General features: G+C 31.8%; 1 protein-coding gene across 1 annotated transcript; it reads right to left on the reverse strand.

Annotated features, from left to right (window-relative positions):
- Window positions 1-958: 958 nt before the first annotated feature.
- Window positions 959-5528, reverse strand: LOC119673211 (toll-like receptor Tollo). Its single transcript, XM_038084448.1, has one exon. The coding sequence runs from the start codon at window positions 5309-5311 to the stop codon at window positions 1475-1477; it is 3837 nt and encodes a 1278-aa protein (XP_037940376.1). The 5' UTR covers window positions 5312-5528; the 3' UTR covers window positions 959-1474.
- Between the last annotated feature and the right edge of the window lie 12889 nt (window positions 5529-18417).

Here is an 18417-nt window from a genome sequence, read left to right on the forward strand (position 1 = left end):
TTTATTAAATTAAAACTAAATTACACTAAACTATCAATTTTCCAAATAAAAATGTATGAAAACTAAAACAGTTTAATTCACTAAATTATTTAATTTACAAATACAAATTTATTATAATTAAACGAAGCTCACTTCAATATTTTATTAAGTTTACAAATTTTTTAAAATAAAACTTACTCTAAACTAAATTAACAAATAAAATTTACAAATAAAATTTTATTAAAATTCAAATTTATTGGTGCCGTCTTTTGCTTTTACATTTTTGTATTATTAACTGATCTAATTGCATATTAGACTAAACAGGTTTATAAGAATGAATGTTCTTGTACTTTTTGACTTATTGACATCTTATATCGGAGGAAATTGGATTCGTAGAATTACTCCATGTTTACACACTGTGGTTTCTCAGTGCGAAATTCCCTCAAATTATTAATGATAATATAGGTAAGTTTGGGTCGGGCCAGAGGACAACATTACCGGCGTATTAGCTTTAAAAAGACCCATGAAACCATGGGACTAAATTTTTATAAACTATTATAAACAAAAAATGATTATCACTTAAAAAACTTTGTGGGTTGGTTATAGGTAAGATTAATGCGCCCAGTAAAAAGTATTAATTACAGTGAGTTGACCTAAAATACTTCTGATTTAAAACACTTTTGATTTAAAATACTTCTGTTTTAAAATACTTCTGATACTGAATCAAAATTTCCTGAAAATCTGACCACAATATTTTTGATGAAATTAATTCTGAAACTATTTAAGTAGAAATATATTTTACGTATGTTATTTGAATAAACTAGGATATTAAACATTATCTTAACTGAAATTATTTTCAGGTATAGTTTCTTTGACCATTCATCTTTTGCATTAATATAATTTATATGGAAAGATCCTGTATACATTTCATAAATATTGATATATATATTAAATGTACAAATTAATACAAATTAATTAATACATTAATTAATACATTAATTAATACAAATACAAATTTTACATTTAATATTGTTTTACTTGCTTTGTGGTTACTGTGGTTAACATTGCGGTTACTTGCTGTTTGTTGAAGTACATTTTTTGTGTTTTTCAAGGGCAAAATAAAATTTAAAAAACAATTTTTTTTTCTAATTAATAAGAAATTTCGAATAATTTTATACAATAAAAATTAATTTAAAAGATTATTGTTTTTTGGAATTGATGTTAAACCGAATTGTAAAGTTAACGCAAATAATAAAAAGTCAAGACGGTTCAAGTACTGATTTTCTAGACATTGGACTAATAGATTTGGATCTCAAATAGATATTATGTTGTTGTACGTTATGTTCATTTATGAAGGGTAGTAAGCTTTCTTGTTGTATGTCACATTGAAACGACTACTGTTGAGTAAAACCTTTACAATCTGTTTTTGAGCTCAATTAATATAACATTTGCTGGTTGCTGTTCAGCAATAATACTGTAGTATTGAAAATTGATGTTAAAGTGGCTTTCCATGGTGAAAATCATGTTGTGGGAACTGCACATCCGATCTTAAGTGATTCATTTGATAATTCTGTAAATAAGAATGATTTTCCATAATAGGAATATGCATACCAACATTGGTGCACTGAGAATTTTGGTTACATGTGCGTCGTTGATTTTTTGGTACATCAGGTAAAGCAAAACGTAGTTTTTCCCAAAAAAGTTTGTCACCCCATTTAAGAAAAATGTTTGTTTTAAGATAAAGACACAAATCAGGATCAAGATCTCTTTGTACAACATTTCCTAATAAAACAACTATTAGGCGACGACGACGGTCACGAAAAACAGATTGATGTGCTGATTTGAATTCGAAGTTGCACCATTCAGACTTTATATAGTTCTCCGATAGAATCATGATTGTACGCCTTGAAGTATTGATCGTTTGTACAATTGTGTTAGTAGTATAGGTACCAATTGGAAAATCACGATGGTGTAGACAGAGTTTATAACCTGCATCGCCTTGCTCCAGCATGGGTGCGAATACATCCCTAATAAAAGTCTCATCTTTGAAACTATAGGAAACAAATGCATCAAAAAGTTTCTCACGTTCGTTTTTATCCGTATCTTTTAATTTGTTAAAAAGACGCACACCAAACCTCGAATGAAACCAGACACGTATTTCCTGACGAAAAATAAACACAAATAATATGATTATGGTAATTAAAATACACAAAGTCAGCAGAGTTACAAGCGTTGGAACAAAATATTGCAAGGACGACTGTGATAGGATCATTCTTGTAGCGTTTGTATCATCACTGAAAATAACATTGCCAATAAACTGTTTATTATAAAAAACATTAGTAAACATTTCATCACTATTGCTTCCATTGCAAATCACATAATTTATTTTTCTATCATGTTGAGACTCACTGTCATAATAAATTTTAAACTTCTCTGGATGTGATTGGCTAAAGTTGTTCGTAGTATTATCTGGATATGAACTGCAGTAGAGTAAATATTTGTCCTTTACTATTGGTTTACGCTCGATAAAATCACGCAATTTAGTTATAAAATCACATTTGCATGTCCAACGATTCTCTGAGATCCAAATATCAATTATATAAGGAGGAAGAAAATTCCAGATAGCAAACTCAGCAATAAAATTATGATCAAGTCGCAAAATTTTTAAATTATATAAGCGAGTAAAAGTTCTGATATCAATACTAACAATAGCATTGTACTCCAAATAAAGTTCTTGCAAGTTATTCAGACCTTGAAATTCGTCTCCGTTTAAGTGTTTTAAATCGTTGTGGCTCAATTGCAATACTTCTAAATTCAATAATCCGTTAAATGTGCGATTATGTATAGTTTCTATACAAGATCTATTTAAATAAAGAACCCTTAATCGCTTGCGTCCTATGAATGCATGACTAGATAATACTTTAAAGTCATTGCCATCTAAATAGAGCTGCGTAGTATCCATCGGAATAAGCGGTGGTAAATCATGGTCGTATCTCGACTGGGAACAGTCTACCATGTTTAAAATCCAAGACGTATCATGGAAACATGAGCAACGATTAGGACATTCCATTTTACAATCACATGCACGATAATCACAGCAATGACATAATGCAAAGCAATGACTTTCATATTTGCATAGAAGTTGAGTTGTTTGCACCTCAGTTAGAGGCACCGTAATTCCTCCAGCGTACTTAAGTTTGCAGTAGATATTATCTAAGTCAACCAAATCTGGTTGCGTTCGAGAGTCTTTATTAATTTTTTGTATCCAATCAAGATCACAATTACAATTAATTGGATTGCCGCTCACATAAAATTGTGGCATTTCTTTTTCGATTGACACTGGAGATAGACGAAACGTGTTTGGATCAAGTGTAGTTAGTTTATTACGAATTAGATATACTCGCATAAGATTTTGTTTTCTAAAAAACGTATATGGCTGAATTGTAGAAATTAAGTTGTCATTTAAATAAAGAATTTCTATATTAAGCGGGATTGAGCTTGCATTAATTTCTGTGAGCATATTATAACCACCATGAAATGTGCTCAAACCAAATTCGGTTTCTATTTGCAAATAGTTTCCTAAATGATTAATTCTATTTGCACGCACATCTAACCACTGCAATCCTTTTGATATCAAAGAGTAGTCAAAGTTTTCTAGGAGATTATCTGACATATTCAGCCATACTAAATTGGGCAAATCAACAAACACCTCTGTCGCATGTCTTAAGTAATTACTATCCAACCGAACTGCTTGTAATTCTTTATTATGTTGTAAAGCGCATGTTTCAATATCTGTAATTTTATTACCAGATAAATTCAATATTTGCAGCGAAGTCATATGACGAAATGCACCACATCTTACGTAATTTATTGAATTCTCTGTTAGACGTAAACCAAACAAATTTTTCATTGTTGATATTGAAGTGTTCTCAATATTTGTTATGAAGTTTTCACCCAAATCCAAAGTCCTAAGCTGTTGAACACTGTGCAATGCATCCGGAATACTGGATAATTTGTTACTGTTTAAATGCAAGTCCTGAATTGCAGAACAATTTTTAAAAGATTGTAAGTCAATTTCAGATATTAAATTGTAATCAAGACTTAATACCAACAATCCAAATAATCCGTGGAATGTAAAATCCTCAATTAAAGAAATGCGATTATTGGACAAAATAAGTGTACGTAGGTTTTTTAAATTCAAAAACGATTTGCGATCGATATTGCTAATATAGTTGTTCTGCAATTTCAATGTTTCTAAGCTTAATAACGATTGAAATATGTTAGATTCCAGTTTATTAATTCGATTATATGACAAATCTAGTAATATCAATTGGCGCAATCCAATGAATGTTTCTGGGTTCACCCACTGTGAATTAAGAGAGTTCATCGATAAATCTAGCAAACGCAGTTCGTGTAAGTGATTGAATAAGCCCGGGGCTAAAATGTTAATACTGTTATTTTTTACATATAATTCTTTCATAAGTTTGGTTTCTGCAAATAGTTCTGGAGGAAGTGATGTTAAATGATTATCAGATAAATCCAAAACTGAGAGCGAAAATAATGCTTCAAAAGCGCGATCAGCGACAAAATTTATATTATTTCTTGATAAATTTAAGTACTTTAAGAAAGAGAGTCCAGAAAGTATAGCTGATGGAAAAATTGAAATTTTATTAGAACTCACATCCAAAGAAATTAAAGATGAGCCGCAAATATGGAATTTACGTGATGTTATAGATGCACTAAACCGAAAACTACTTAGATCTTTAATTTCATTAAAAGACATGTTCAGATATTTCAATACTTTTAATGGACAAACCATACCATCTGGTATAAATCTGATATTATTGAAGCTTAAATCTAAATGATCTAGTTGTCGAAATTCGTTAAAGCTATTTGATGAAATATTCAACGACATTGTCGACCAATCAACATTATGCGTTCTTATAGTAAGATTACGTAGGTTGTATAATCCACGGAATGAAGCTTGCGTCAATTGGCCAAATTTACAGTATTCTATTGTCAAATCTCTTAAATCTACCAGCGAATGAAAGCTGTCAGTGTTAAGACTGCTTTGTAAGAAGAGATCATCATTGCACATAAGCCGAAGTCGCCTTGTGTTTTGCGATTGAATAACACTAAAATTGGTGTTCTCTAGTTCTGAATTGATGGTACGTAAATGACAAATTAGAGTTATATCGCTGTTATCAGATCCAATCCAACTACATTCATCTGGCGCTTGATATAGAACGGTACTATTTAGCGTGGCACCATACAAAGAACATAGAAACACTGTAAACCCATGTAGAAGTATTTTCAACATAATTGTAAACATTCACAAATGGGTTAAATCATATTTTACTTTTTTTAACTTGCTCATATTTGACCATTATACTTATTTGCACACTAACAACATTTCTGTGTTTCAATATTTATTTAAAATACACAATTTATCATTTTAACAATTTACATTTTACCCTGCTACCTGTTTTTTTTGGACGCTTAACTGAATATCAATTTCAATACGACCAAGATCACAGCATATCTTTCAAAGAACGGAAGTTTCTTTCTTGATGTAGATATTCTTTGATCGGGAGTGTAAATCGATCTGTACGAATCGATAAAAATCGCATTTCACTTCAATTATCTTCTCTATATGATATTGAATTAAAATTTCATTTACATATAGCAAAGTAAACATTCAAATAAAAATTTTCTGAAGGAAAATTTATAAATTAGAATGAAAATATATTTAATCACACGTTGAAATCAAAACTAAAAACATTTTTAGTATTTTAATAATAATTATGTGCAAATTCAAAACTCAAGGCTCAGTTAGACGGTAGGTAACGTAAGAAATTCAGGCCTATTCTGAATCACATGGGAATGGGAGTTTGTTCCCTGTTCCCAAGTTTGCTATTCTGAATAATTTGGGAATGGCAGTTTTGTTCCCTGTTCCCAACTTTGCTATTCTAAATTGCATGGGAATAGGAGTTTTTTCCCACAAGTTGAAAAAATATTAAAAATGGTTTAATTTAATATAAAAGTAACTGAAAATGGTCAGATTTTTGAATATATTTTAATAAAATTATTATTATAATAAAATTATTACAATAAATTTAATATTTTCTAAGTTTTATTTTTTTATTTTACCCACAAGAGTTGATTAGTTTTCCAAATATATTTTAATAAAATTATTTTAATAAATTTGATATAACTAAATTTTCATTCAATATATTTTATTAAAATTATTATTTTAATAAAAGTATAACAAATTTAAAATATTTAAATTTTTATTTATTTATTTTATTCACACGGGTTTTTTTCCACTAATTAAAGTGTTAACTATTGTTTTTAAAACAATAGAAAAATGAAAGGAAACCAAATTCTGAAGTGAATGGGATTCCTAGAATAAGTTAAAATAAACTTTTGCAATTATGTACAGGTAAAACATTGCTTCTTTTTTATTGTAACATCTGCACAATTATAAACTATTATTAGTTCATTATTTGAAGCATGAAGAATATTTCTATCCTAATTATATAAAAAAATTAAATTATAATTTACGCAAATTTTGTATAAAAGCAGTAAATGTTTAAAAATAAAGACATTGAAGAATTGATATCATAAAGCACTTTACTAAAGGTAGGCTGAGCTAGAGCGACATCGTGGTTTTTTTCAACACCTGTCTGATAAGCTCCTTCAGCAAAGAAACGCAAACATCCGCTCAATTTCACCATTGGAGCAACTGCAAACTGCTTCTTTGCTGGTTGTAGTTCCTCAGTAAGTTCCTCTAACAGGTAAATAAATGCTGGTTTATTTATTCTGTAACAGTTTTGAAATCTATAATGAAAAAAACGTTTATTTTGGAACCAAATTAAATTTACATTTGTAGTTACAAGGAATCGGGCAACTCAAGTGGATTTGCAGCGTCTCGTAAGTTTCTGCAATTGATCCTCTGTTGCAAAATTTCTTGCTCCTGTTCTTGAGCCAAATTCTCCGCCAAAACTCGTAATGCAATTGAATGAATTTTTGAAAACTTTTTTAAAATTTTTTATTTAAATAAACATTAAGAACTGCACAATTCTTGTTTATTTTGCTCATGCGCAATTCTTTTTATATATTTATTTTACTCATTAAAATAAAAATTTTTTATTATTTATTATTTTATTATTTATTATTTACTCATAAAATAACTTATATTTGTTTCCGATAATTTGTGCAGCAAACAAATAATACGGTTTTTACATTTAAATCAACTTGTAATACGCAATTCTTTTCTTTGTTTTGCTCATTTTCGGACTTTTCGTCATTAAAATGGTTGCCAAAATTTAACAAAACAAATTTGAAACTGTTGTTGTTCCCAAAACTGCTGTCTCCCAAGCAATTCAGAATAAGGGAGTTGTGTGTTTGGGAACAGGGAGTTGTGTGGGAATAGGAAGTTTCGTTCCCTGGGAGTATTCAGAATAGGCCTGAATACCATTTTCCTGTTTTAATATGTATTGTTTTTTTATGTATTATGTATTTATGTACTGTATTTAAATATCACACTTCTAAATTTTTATTTTATTGTATTCATATATTTAGGTCGTGTGCGAGTTAGGCTAAGTTGCGTTCTAAATTAGGGAAATTCTAAGTTGTGTGGATAATGCAGTGATGTGTCAATACTTATTTATATTTTCGAGGTGGCTAAGTCGAGACAAGGAATCTAGAGTACAAAGAAGCGCCACGCTCATACAAACGAAATACCCACTTTATTTTGCTGGTGGATTTATAATAAATTCACCCAATCTCATGCAACAATGTTCGATCGAGTCACAACTGGTATGATGTTCAGTTCTAACCTATATGTGAATCGAGTACAACTGACAAAAACCCGACTGCATACGTATTCAATCATACATGTAACTCTATGTATTACATTTTACGCATGTTTGTATGTTTGTTCGCTTTAAAATGTTCAAGCGATCAAACAGCATTTCAGTGACGAAATCAAAATTGTGTACATCTGATAAGTTTTTAAATTTAATAGCATATGAAACAAAAATACCTGTTTGATATTGTTATGAATTGTAGTGTTAAAACACATTACAAATTTATTTATGTCTCAAATCTGATTTTTCCATTCTATAAAGGTTTATATTAAAATGTTGTCCATGCACAATGTTTCCGAAGCAATATCTTAATTACCAATTTTAACATTTCAATCCGTTTCCTCAAACCAGGAAGCATTATTAGTGGTTTTAGTGACTTCTACACATTTTTTCATTATAATTTTTCATATATTTATTTTCTTTAAAAATCCTAAAAATTGTAACAGACTTCACAAAACACGTCTTATTTAAAATAATATTATTTAAAATAATTACAAAAAGTCACCAAAAATTCAAACTATTAAGAAGTAGTTCCTTTTAAGATAAAATATATGTACAAATGTGCAATAAAAACATACATATTTGTATACTGCAGACTTAATGTCTCCAATATCACATTTGTACATACATAATGGCTTTTGTAGTGCATCATTTTTTGCAATAAAAAAAAATAATATATTCTATTACTCTTTACTCCTATGATATGGGCCTTTCCAGTACAAGAAAATAGCGCAACAATGTATATGGAAAATTTATTTGAGGGATTTCTTTACCATTCACTTCGTTACTAATCCATGTATATTAATTAAATAAACAAATAAAAACAAGAAAGGCAATAGAAACAGGCGTATAAAAACAATTATGGGTTGCAATGAGTTTGAACTGAACATCATACCAGTTGTGACTCGATCGAACATTGTTACATGAGTTTAGGTGGATTAATTATAAATCCACCAGCAAAATAAAGTGGATATTTCGTTTGTATGAGCGTGGCGCTTCTTTGTACTCTACATTCTTTGGTCGAGACTAAATCGCCAGGGCTGCCATTTTAGTATTTTCATAGGAGAATATTTTCATGCATTCATTTAAATGAATACATGAATATAAAAAATATTTCAATAAAAAATAATTTTATTAAAATTATTTCATTTTTATTTTTTTTATTCGTATTAAAAAAACATAAATCATCGTTATTAGACAACTTTTAACCGAAAAGTAATCACTTTTTGCATATATTTTTCATTATTTAATGAGCATTTGTAATAAATTTTGTAAATATCTGTATTTTCTAAAATTTTTATTACTTTAATTAAATATTATACATATTTATTTGGTAAAATTTTATTATAGTGGCTGTTTCCAAAAAAGTAATTAAATTTCTTTTCAGTGACTTGGCAATATTGTTTTGGTAATTTTTGACATTTGAATAATTTTGTTTGTGTTCAACATTGTTTGTAAACAATTTATATATTGAGAAGGTAAAACAACTTGATCCACTTTGGCAACCAAAGTTAAAAAGTGCATAGAAATGTAAGCCTACCTTTAGTTGGGTAGTAGATTTCACTGAGTACAAAAAGCTGAACATGAAAAAGATGTTTTTGGCTTTGTCAAAGAAGCCAATCTTGAAAGTTTTGCAATGTTTGTGTACGTCCTTACTATAATTTAATGCAAATAGTACACTTATTGATACAAATTATCAAACGTGTTGAGATGTTACTGACAATAATAATATTCGTATGCTGTTGTCTTCATAACAAAATTTTTAACTTACCTTTTTTTTAATTCAGATCTTGTAATGATTGTAAATAAGGTTTTGGTAATTCATTAATAAATAAAATAAAATTTGATTTATTCAACACAATTATTTTTTGAATTTTTTATATATAAACCTGGCTAGATTTAAATTTACTTTGTGACAATAATTCTAAATGATGGTGACCTAAATAACTTCAAAATAAGGGTATCATTAGGACTGGTGGTCAGTAAAATATTGAATTTTTACCTTTAACGATATTATACTTGTTTGGAAAATATTGGTACTACTCTTTGCACCAGTTGCTTTCAATAATTTGTTTTTAAAATACCTTGAATATTTTTGGGTGTACAGCATGTCTTGAGTCGAGAATAATTCCTCTAATTTATGCAACTTCTGCAAATAATTTGCTGTCGAAGCCGAGATAAGTCCTTTGATTTATTGAATCTTACTTGATTGTTTTTTCTTGCAAACGACAAAACCTCCACTAATGTTTTTAGTGGCAGCGGCAATGATGATGAAGTCCGAGACAAAGTCAATAATCCCACAGATTTTTACTGTATTGTGGAATGTTACGAAATTTTTTATTTCGAAAACGCAACTCAAGAGGTTTTCAAAACATATTTAAGACAAAACATTTTTTATATAAATTAAAATTATCTACAACTGTAATAAAATATGTAGTAATAAGACCAAAATATTAGAAACCAACACTTAATCTAATACACAACGCTTTTAATCCGCTTATAATAGCAAAAAAGAAATTAATTATGAGTTTCTCACAAAAAATTAGCAAATACAAAAAACGTAAATGTTATATTAAGTTTTTAATTTTTAATTGTGAAGATCCAAGAAATGATAATTCAATTACAAATCAATAATCATTTTATGATAATCGGTGTATAAATATGTTTTAAAAGTTTTAAAATTTACTTCCATAATGTGTTCTTCTCTGAATCCTTCTGCATAACTTTAGCAACAGCCATTTTAAAATCTTCTTGAGCAACATGCACATGACGCTCACGCAATGCGTACATAACAGCTTCCATGCAAACGCCTTTAACTTTTGCACCAGAAGCTCCCGGTATAAGTTCAGCTATTTTACGTAAATGAATTCAACGACTCAAGTCAATTTTACGTGAATGAATTTTGAGAATATCTAAGCGAGTTTGTTCATTTGGTGAGAAAATTTGAATTATCCTTTTTCACATAACAACTCTAAATATTTCTGAAGAATATCCACTTTTGCATAAGAGCCAGCGCTAAATAGTTCAACTGATAATTTATGTTACTTAATGAAATTATTTTATAATTATCTTTGGATATTCTTCTAAGAATCTCTTTAACAATATCTTACGACGATTATTTAATTAAATTAATTCAAAAAATTGCATAAATAAAAATGCTTCGTCAATTTGCTCCGCTATTGCAAAATATGTAAACAAAATACTGAAATCAAAACATATTCACAGCTGATATAAGCTGTCAAAATGTAACTCGCACACTTTTTTGGGCTAAGTGGCTAAATGTGTGCAGTGTAAAAAATCCCAAGAAAAGTACCATTTGGTTCAGCATCAACTTAGCCTAACTCGCACACGTTTTTTAATATTTTTATTAAACTTCAAACTTTTATTAAATTAAAAACTACTTTAGTCAAAAATAAAATTTAGTCTTTATGAATTTAAGTTTAATTTAATTTTGCAAACTTATCAATCTTCTCAAACTTCTATTTTTTACTTCTTTAACTTTTCTTAATTTGTTTTCATTTCCATCATTGCTTAAATTTCACTGTCTTATCTCCCCTATTACACTACTTTATCTACATATATTTAATTGTCTTGCTATAACTGTTACTTAGTTTGTTTAGAAAAGGCAGTTGGTGATCGACACGAAGTCATTACACGCACGCAGCAGGACTTAGTGACCAGCATCCCACGACACCAGAAGCACGCCAGAGTTTGGAAGTTAACATTTATCAGAAATAGACAAGAAGACGTTGTGAACAACTTTTCAAAGGCATCGTTACATCGAAGAGACTAAGTATTAAGAAGCCCCGTAGACAAAATTGTTTTATATATATTTATTTTTTTACATATTTATATATATATATAAATATTATATAATATTTATGCCATATATATAAATATATATTCCTACCTAACCCATTGTAAGCGTGAATACGTTTATACATATTCCTAACTAAACCTATTATAGGCGTGAATACGTTTATACATATTCTTAACTAAATCCATTATAGGTGTGAATACGTTTATAAATAAATTATAATTCACGTATAATTATAGATAATGTAATAATTAATTTTTCCTAACTTAAAATAATTAATGATAATAATCATTACTTACTAATACTTATAATAATTATTTTAACAGATTTTCAATAATAACTAGCCAAAATGAAAATTTAGTTATAAATAATATAATATAATAATATAATAAATAATATAATATAATATCAAAACTTTTTTTAAATCATCGCGACCTTAGTTGAATCTACTTCAATTATAAAGCCCTTTCAAAACTCACGATTGTTCATTTCCTTCTCCATGTATCTTGACAATGCCGGAGTCATAGTGACTGTTAGGCTATCTACTAGGTTATCTATCTAAATATACCACATATGTGTTTGATCTAATCAAAATGATAACGCCTACTGGCTACAATGATAACGCCTACTGACTACAACAGGTTGTCCTTGTGGACCACCCTCCCATTTATAAGAACGGTCGTTCCCAAATCTACTTCTATTTTTCCTTTATTATATAAGGGTGTTAGTTTATTTCCTAACCTTCTGTTATTTTTTATGAAGACCTTCTCTCCTACCTGAAACTTTCTTGTTTGTCTGGATTTATTATTATTTTCTAATTGAAGCATTTGAGCTCTTAGAATTTTTTCTTTAATTTCTGTTCTAAGCTCTGATGTGGCTGAATGCAATATTTCAATTGGCTTTCTTTTTGTTACGGAATGTAAAGTTTTGTTGTACTTTATGGTTGCATTTAATATCAGGTCAGTTGTATCTTGTGTCACGTACGAACTAGCTGACAACACTACGAAAAATGAAAAAACGAAAATGAAGAAGAAGAGAAAGAGTTCTTTGTGGTATGGCGTGAGCGGTGAATGGTGTGCGCAAGTTAAATTAAATTAAAAATATATAAAAACAGTAATTGCAATATTGTAATATAAATATTTGTTATATTAAAGATTTGTTAAAAACGAAAACTAAAATATCCCTAATTTACGGTTAGGGTGATATTTTTCAGAAGTGTGATTACTCACGGTTAACTGCGAAAACTGTACGTAAATTGTGCGCGTTAAGACTCCGTTGGCGAATTCTAATAAATCGATTAGAAATGTTTTATTCAGAAGAAAGTTATAAGAGTGCTAACGATAATTCAATCTTAATGCAACGTATCGCGGAACTAGAAAAAACACTAACCGAAATGAATGTGCGTACTCGCGACGAGCGTGATAGCAACGAAGATTTTGTGCCACAACGAATTTCTTCGCCGGTGGTAAATTCGACAAACTCAGTAGTAACCGTGACCTCGAATAGTGTCACATCGGATCAAGTATCGAAACCACAGAACGTGTGTAATCAAGCGTCGTGTAATATAACGCAAGCTCCGTATAACCAAACATGTTGGTCACATCCGCAGATGATGGTGTCGTCACAAATAAGATCGTTACGAGAAGCACCGATGCAAGCCAACATGCAACAAGTTTCGAATGACATGCCGCCAGCTCGGTATGCTCAAACATCGAGTGCTAACCCATTAAGTGGATACATAATGCCGCAAAATGTATATGCGCATACACAAAGTACATTACCACAACATGGGAATGGAAATCCATATATAGTACCCTCGATTGTGTCGGGTCCGTATCTTACGCAACCAGCACGTTCCGTCAAATCAGTTTTGTAACGTACGGGATGTAGTTGAACTATTGCCGGAATTTAACCCTACATCGAAAATATCGCTAAATGCTGTACAGTATATTAGACGGGTTGAAATGTTGAAAAATGTTTATGGGTGGAATGACAACATTTTGATTTTTGTCGTACAACAAAAGATGCGAGGTCCAGCCAAATATTGGGTTGATTCGTTGCAAGAAATTTATGTTTCCTGGAAACAATTTGCAGCTAGATTTCTAAACGATTTTCCGTCACGATAAACGTAGCCGATGCACATATCGAAATGTCGAAAATCATAAGACAGCATAATGAATCGCCGCAAGAATATTATTTTAAAATGCTGGCATTAGGCACGAAAGCGGATATGCCCGAAAATGCGATAGTACGTCATATTATAAACGGTATAAACGAGGCCGATTTGAAAAAGAAACTTTTAAATAATTATATGCAATGCACTGAGCTACTGCGCGATATAAACGAATACTGTGTATATAACGAATTAAAACCGATACTAAATGTAAATTATAAACCAAATTCGAGTGTTAACAAAACGAAATTCCCCATCCCAAAAGTTGAGAACTATAATGTGCGTAATGAACGAAAACAGTTCGATGGTATCAAGTGTTATAATTGTCAGAAGGTTGGCCACTATTCAAAAGATTGTTCGGAGCCACAGAAGAAAATTCGATGTGGAAAATATAGCCGCGCAAGTCATAGCACGGAGAATTGTCCGGAAAATCAACGATCGAAAGTAAACGTTATTGAAAATACAAACGGTATTGTAAAAAAAGTAAACGTGAATGGTCGACATACAAATGCTTTTGTTGATCCGGGAAGTGGTCGAACACTGATTCGTAAAACATTTGCAATTAAAATCGGGCAGACAAAACCGAATAGTGTAGTGTTAAAAGGTTTTGGAGGTACCGAATATGTTTGTAAAGAACAAATCGATATTGATATTGAAATCGATAAAATGAAAACTAAAATTTGTGTGGTAGTTGTTGATGATGTACTAATATGTGAAAACATTTTACTTGGTGAAGATGTGTTATGTCAGAACGATAAACGATTAGTAATTGAAAACGGTCAATGTCGAGTCAAACGCATTTTTTCGATAAATACGGCATCACATCTTTAATAACGATGCTTGTGAAAAACTTACGTTTATTTTGACAGGTTTTCAGGATGTATTTTCAGAAACGGTCTCGGAACTTGGAAAGTGCGCAGTGGCGAAAATGAAAATTGAACTTAATACGAACACAACGATTCGTATGAAGCTATACCGCGTTTCATTCGCAAAACGTCCGATAATTTCCAATATCATACGTGAATTACTCGATAGCGGGATCATACGACAGTCTGATTCCATATGCCTCACCGATCGAACTGGTCGAAAAGAAAAACGGAGAACATCGGCTCTGCGTTGACTACCGTTGTCTAAATAAAATAACCACGAAAATGCCATTCCCGATGCCCATCATGGAGGAACAGTTCGTGCAATTGGCAGGTAATTGTTATTTCACTACACTTGATTTAAAATGGGTTACCATCAAATTGAAATGGACGAAGATTCAAAGAAATACACCACTTTCGTCATCACCGATGGTCATTACGGGTTTAATAGAATGCCATTCGGATTGGTGAATGCCCCAGCGATGTTCCAATCGGTGATAAACAGGGTAATCGCAAAGATGTCTCCTGGCGAAATAATGGTATATCTCGACGACGTTATTATTCCAAGTATGACGATTGAAGAGGGTTTAAAACGCTTACGTAAGTTCCTTAATATATATATATTACGCGGTTACAAACTGACGCTACGTTTAGCAAAGTGCCAATTTTTAGCGACGCAAATTTTGCACTTGGGTCACATAATCGGCAAAAATGGTATAACGCCCGGAAAGGAGAAAATTTCCGCAATCAAAGATTTCTCTAGGCCAATAAATACAACGGAAGTCCGACGATTTCTTGGATTAACGGGATTTTTTCGAAAATTTGTCCAAGATTATTCCCTCATATCCAAACCTCTAACAGAATTATTACGAAAAACAACTGAATTTTGTTGGGGCGAAACTCAACAAACAGCCTTTACGAAACTCATTGACGCTCTAACAGCCCTGTGCTGGCGTTATATGACATTACCGCTACAATCGCACAATACGAAAACATGGCAGCCTGTAGCATATTACAGTCGACACTGTTCCGACGCCGAAAGTAAATATCACAGTTACGAGCTCGAAGCTTTGGCTGTGGTGGAGACTATGGAGCGGTTCCGAATGTATTTGTTAGGAAAGAAATTTCGATTGGTAACAAATTGTTCAGCTATGGCCAAGGTTCGTACCAATAAAGAGTTGAAGTCAAAGATCGCATGTTGGTGGTTAAGACTACAAGAATTCGACTTTGAAGCAGTACATCGACCAGGCACCCGTTTAGTTCACGTCGACACGCTAAGTCGTGCTCCAGAGCAGCCGCCAAAGGAAGTTGAAATGGCGGGCGTTGTTACGAATGATATCAATGATTGGTTGTACACAATGCAGATTCAGAACGAAAACCTGCGTGAAATAATATCGATTCTAAAGGGCGACGTTAAATCTCCTAACGATGACATACTACGTAAAGAATATTGTTTACAAAAACATCGGTTATATCGACGAGAAGCAGATGGTTTAAAATTTGTTGTTCCGAAATACGTACGCTGGCGTGTTGTCCAGCTATGTCATGACCGCATGGGTCACTTCGCATTGGAAAAAACGATTGAACGTATTCGGCAGAATTTTTGGTTTCCAAAAATTAGGAAGTACGTACAAAATTATATTGCTTCATGTATCGAATGCTGTTATTAGAAAGCAATCGGAGGAAAAACTGAAGGACGTCTATATTGTGTCCCATCAAAACCAATACCTTTTCATTTAATTCATATCGATCATTTGGGTCCTTTCAATCGAAGGAAGAAAGGAAACTGTTATGTGTTGGCTATATCAGATTCTTTTACCAAATATTTGGTGGTTAGAGCAGTTCGAGATACGAAAACGGCGCATTATCAATGGCATAAACGATTTAACTACTTACTTTGGGTTACCATCTAAAATTGTAACAGATAGGGGTACCGCCTTTACCTCTAAAGTTTTTGAATCATATTAAGACGTCAACGGAATCCATCATATCAAAAACAGCCGTGCATACACCACGTGCTAACGGGCAAGTGGAACGCACAAATCAAACGATCCTAAACTACTTACGTACGTCAAGTGAAGATCCTAAAACTTGGGACACAATGCTGCGAAACCTTCAATTCACAACAAACTCGCAAAAAAACACGACATTTGGGTTCAGCCCAAACGAACTTATCTTCGATTTTGATCTTCGAAACATCGTGCACAATGAACTCATAGCCGCCGTGAACGACGACACAAATGATAGCGTAAACCAAACAACGATGGCTGAAAAACGAACACTGACAGCGGAAAATATTGCACGAGAGCGTTCCAAGTGGAAAACACGGTTTGACAACAAACACGCTAGCCCCAAACAGTGGTCCGAAGGCGATTTAGTTGTGATCGAATCTCAACCTCCAGCAACCGGTGAATCGCGAAAACTTGAACCGAAATATCGTGGGCCGTATCAAATCTCGAAAGTCTTAGGTCACGATCGATACTTCGTAGAAGACATGCCAGGAATGCAAATAACGTCACGAAAATTCTGCTCAGTATTCGCATCTGACAAGATTAAACCATGGTGTTCCAGCTCGCCTGAACTAGATGAAGATGATGACTCGAAAATCGAGGACCATTTACCTTCAAGATTGGCCGAGTTGTCACGTACGAACTAACTGGCAACACTACGAAAAATGAAAAAACGAAAAAGAAGAAGACGAGAAAGAGTTCTTTGTGGTGTGCGCAAGTTAAATTTTATTAAAAAAATATAAAAACAGTAATTGTAATATTGTAATATAAATATTTGTTATATTAAAGATTTGTTAAAAACGAAAACTAAAATATCCCTAATTTACGGTTATGGGATACTTGAAGCTCCTTTTTTAATTTGAGACATCTAGCAATTTCTAACAAAGTACTATGGAATCGTTCTACTTGTCCGTTAGACGTACTAAGCAATGGTGGGGCATTAATTACTTCCACATTATATCGATTAAATAGTATTGACTTTATTGTCTGTGAGTTAAGTGATTTTTCATTGTCACAAAAAATCGTTTTTGTGTAAGGAAATATGTTCATTAGTTAAATGATTGGTGCTTTTATATCTACAATAGTTCAAGAAGGTATAGGTGCACAACTGCAAACTTTGAGAATTTATCAACACATATTAAAATAATTTTTTATCAGTAGAAAATATGTCTACGTGTAGTATTTCACCGGTATAAGATAGAATTGGTGTTTCACCTATCACATGCTTCTTTGGATGCCTTTGATACTTTGCTCTAGAGCACATTTTACAATTTGTCACTACTTTGCCATTTTTGTCATTTTCGGAAAATAATAATCTTGTGAAATCTGTTTCACATTCTCTTGTGCGGCTCTATGTGCACGAGGGTGCTCCACTTCTACTTTTTCTCTTTGATCGCCATTGTCGAACACATCCATCACGTATTTTCCTGAATACCAAAATTTTGTTGTTGGAAAAAGTTTGACCAAATCGTGTTGTATATATGCTAGGATGGGTAACTCTCAATATATCGTATTTACTACATCTGCTTTGCCCCTACGTGGTAGGCACCTTGACGTGGTGTAGGGGCTTAGCTACAGGCAAGCTTGCTGACTTTGGGTCTCCTGCTCATTGTCTATGCAATGGTCAGAAGACCTTTTTGTCGGTCTGGCTTGTGGGTACAACAAAGAACTACCAGTAGTTGTGTTGTCCTGTAGTTTATGT

This window comes from Teleopsis dalmanni, chromosome 1 (genome assembly GCF_002237135.1).
Source record: "Teleopsis dalmanni isolate 2A chromosome 1, ASM223713v2, whole genome shotgun sequence".
NCBI lineage: Eukaryota > Metazoa > Arthropoda > Insecta > Diptera > Diopsidae > Teleopsis > Teleopsis dalmanni.